Genomic DNA, 1,163 nt, shown 5'->3' with positions numbered 1-1,163 from the left:
ATTGGCTTTTCTGGGTTTTTGAAGGTTCCCCATTTGGCTCAAAGGAAGTCTAAACTCGAGCAGAAAAGAGAATGAGCCAAGTGAACTAGCAAAAAACAGGTCATCAACCGAAATACCAATACTGCAGGGAATAAGAGATAACTTAATCTAAACAATCAAAACTGTTATAGGTAAGTTCCATAGATACATAGTTAAGTGCAGGCAAGCTCCATAATTTTAGTTCAAACCTAAAAAGATAAACAAAAAGATTTGAGGAGAAAAGGAAGAAGAAAGAAAGACCACAAGTTATGAACGGACAGAACTAATATCAATTATTCCAAGTACCATAAAAGCTCCAGATTTTCAAGCATTTAGCAATGCAACGGGAAACACAACAAACCCGAAAAAAAAAAAAAAAAAAAGAAATGATAACACATATTTCTATATCATCCACAAAGCTACACAATCTAAGCATTCAAGCAACTTAGCACAAGTTATGTAACAATCTACTAATGACTGATCAGAAGAAACAGAAAGAGGACCACTCTCGCTAATTTCATTAAAAAATATGCATATAATCAACTATGTTAAAGATAACAAGTCCTCAGAATCCCAAATTCTAGGGTTACAAAATTCAATTTTTCCAATCCAAACTCGCACGACCTAGAACTCAGGGAAATCAAAATATGAGATTCTCCGAGCGAGTCCAGCGATTACTTATCTTTAGTGGAGACTCCGTACTTCTCTTGCATCCTAGCGATCTCCTCCTCCTTCTTCTTCTGATCGAACTTCTTGCTCATCTTGGCCTGCTGATAGTAGAGCACGATCAGGTACCGGTTCGCGACGTTGAACCCGGAGAGGTGGTCGACCGCCGTCTTGGCGTCGTAGATGTCCTCGTACACCACGAAGGCCGTACCGCGAGTGTCCTTGTTCGTACCAATTCGGATCTGGCGAATCGCTCCGTACTTGCCGAAGATGTCGTACATCTCTTCGCTGGAGATGTTGAAGGGAAGGTTCCTCACGTACAGCACGCGGTTCACCTCCGGGGGAAGCCGGGTGTTGCTCTTGCGGAGGCTGATCGTCGCCATTAGGGATTTGGGGTTGGGGACGGGTGTTTGGACGCCGAGAAACTGAGGGAAAGGTTTTTCTGGGAATTTTATTTCGGGGAAAAAGGGGGAAAAGTC

General features: G+C 42.5%; 1 protein-coding gene across 1 annotated transcript; it reads right to left on the bottom strand.

The window, feature by feature from the left end:
• Positions 1 to 394: 394 nt before the first annotated feature.
• LOC112090598 (splicing factor 3B subunit 6-like protein) lies at positions 395 to 1,157 on the bottom strand. The gene has a single exon (XM_024162273.1). It carries the CDS (start codon positions 1,065 to 1,067, stop codon positions 693 to 695), a length of 375 nt encoding a protein of 124 aa, XP_024018041.1. The 5' UTR covers positions 1,068 to 1,157; the 3' UTR covers positions 395 to 692.
• Between the last annotated feature and the right edge of the window lie 6 nt (positions 1,158 to 1,163).

This window comes from Morus notabilis, unplaced genomic scaffold (assembly GCF_000414095.1).
Source record: "Morus notabilis unplaced genomic scaffold, ASM41409v2 Scaffold7266, whole genome shotgun sequence".
Classification (NCBI taxonomy): Eukaryota; Viridiplantae; Streptophyta; class Magnoliopsida; order Rosales; family Moraceae; genus Morus; species Morus notabilis.
Note: the sequence above shows the minus strand (reverse complement) of the source record. Positions and strands in the feature narration are given on the sequence as shown.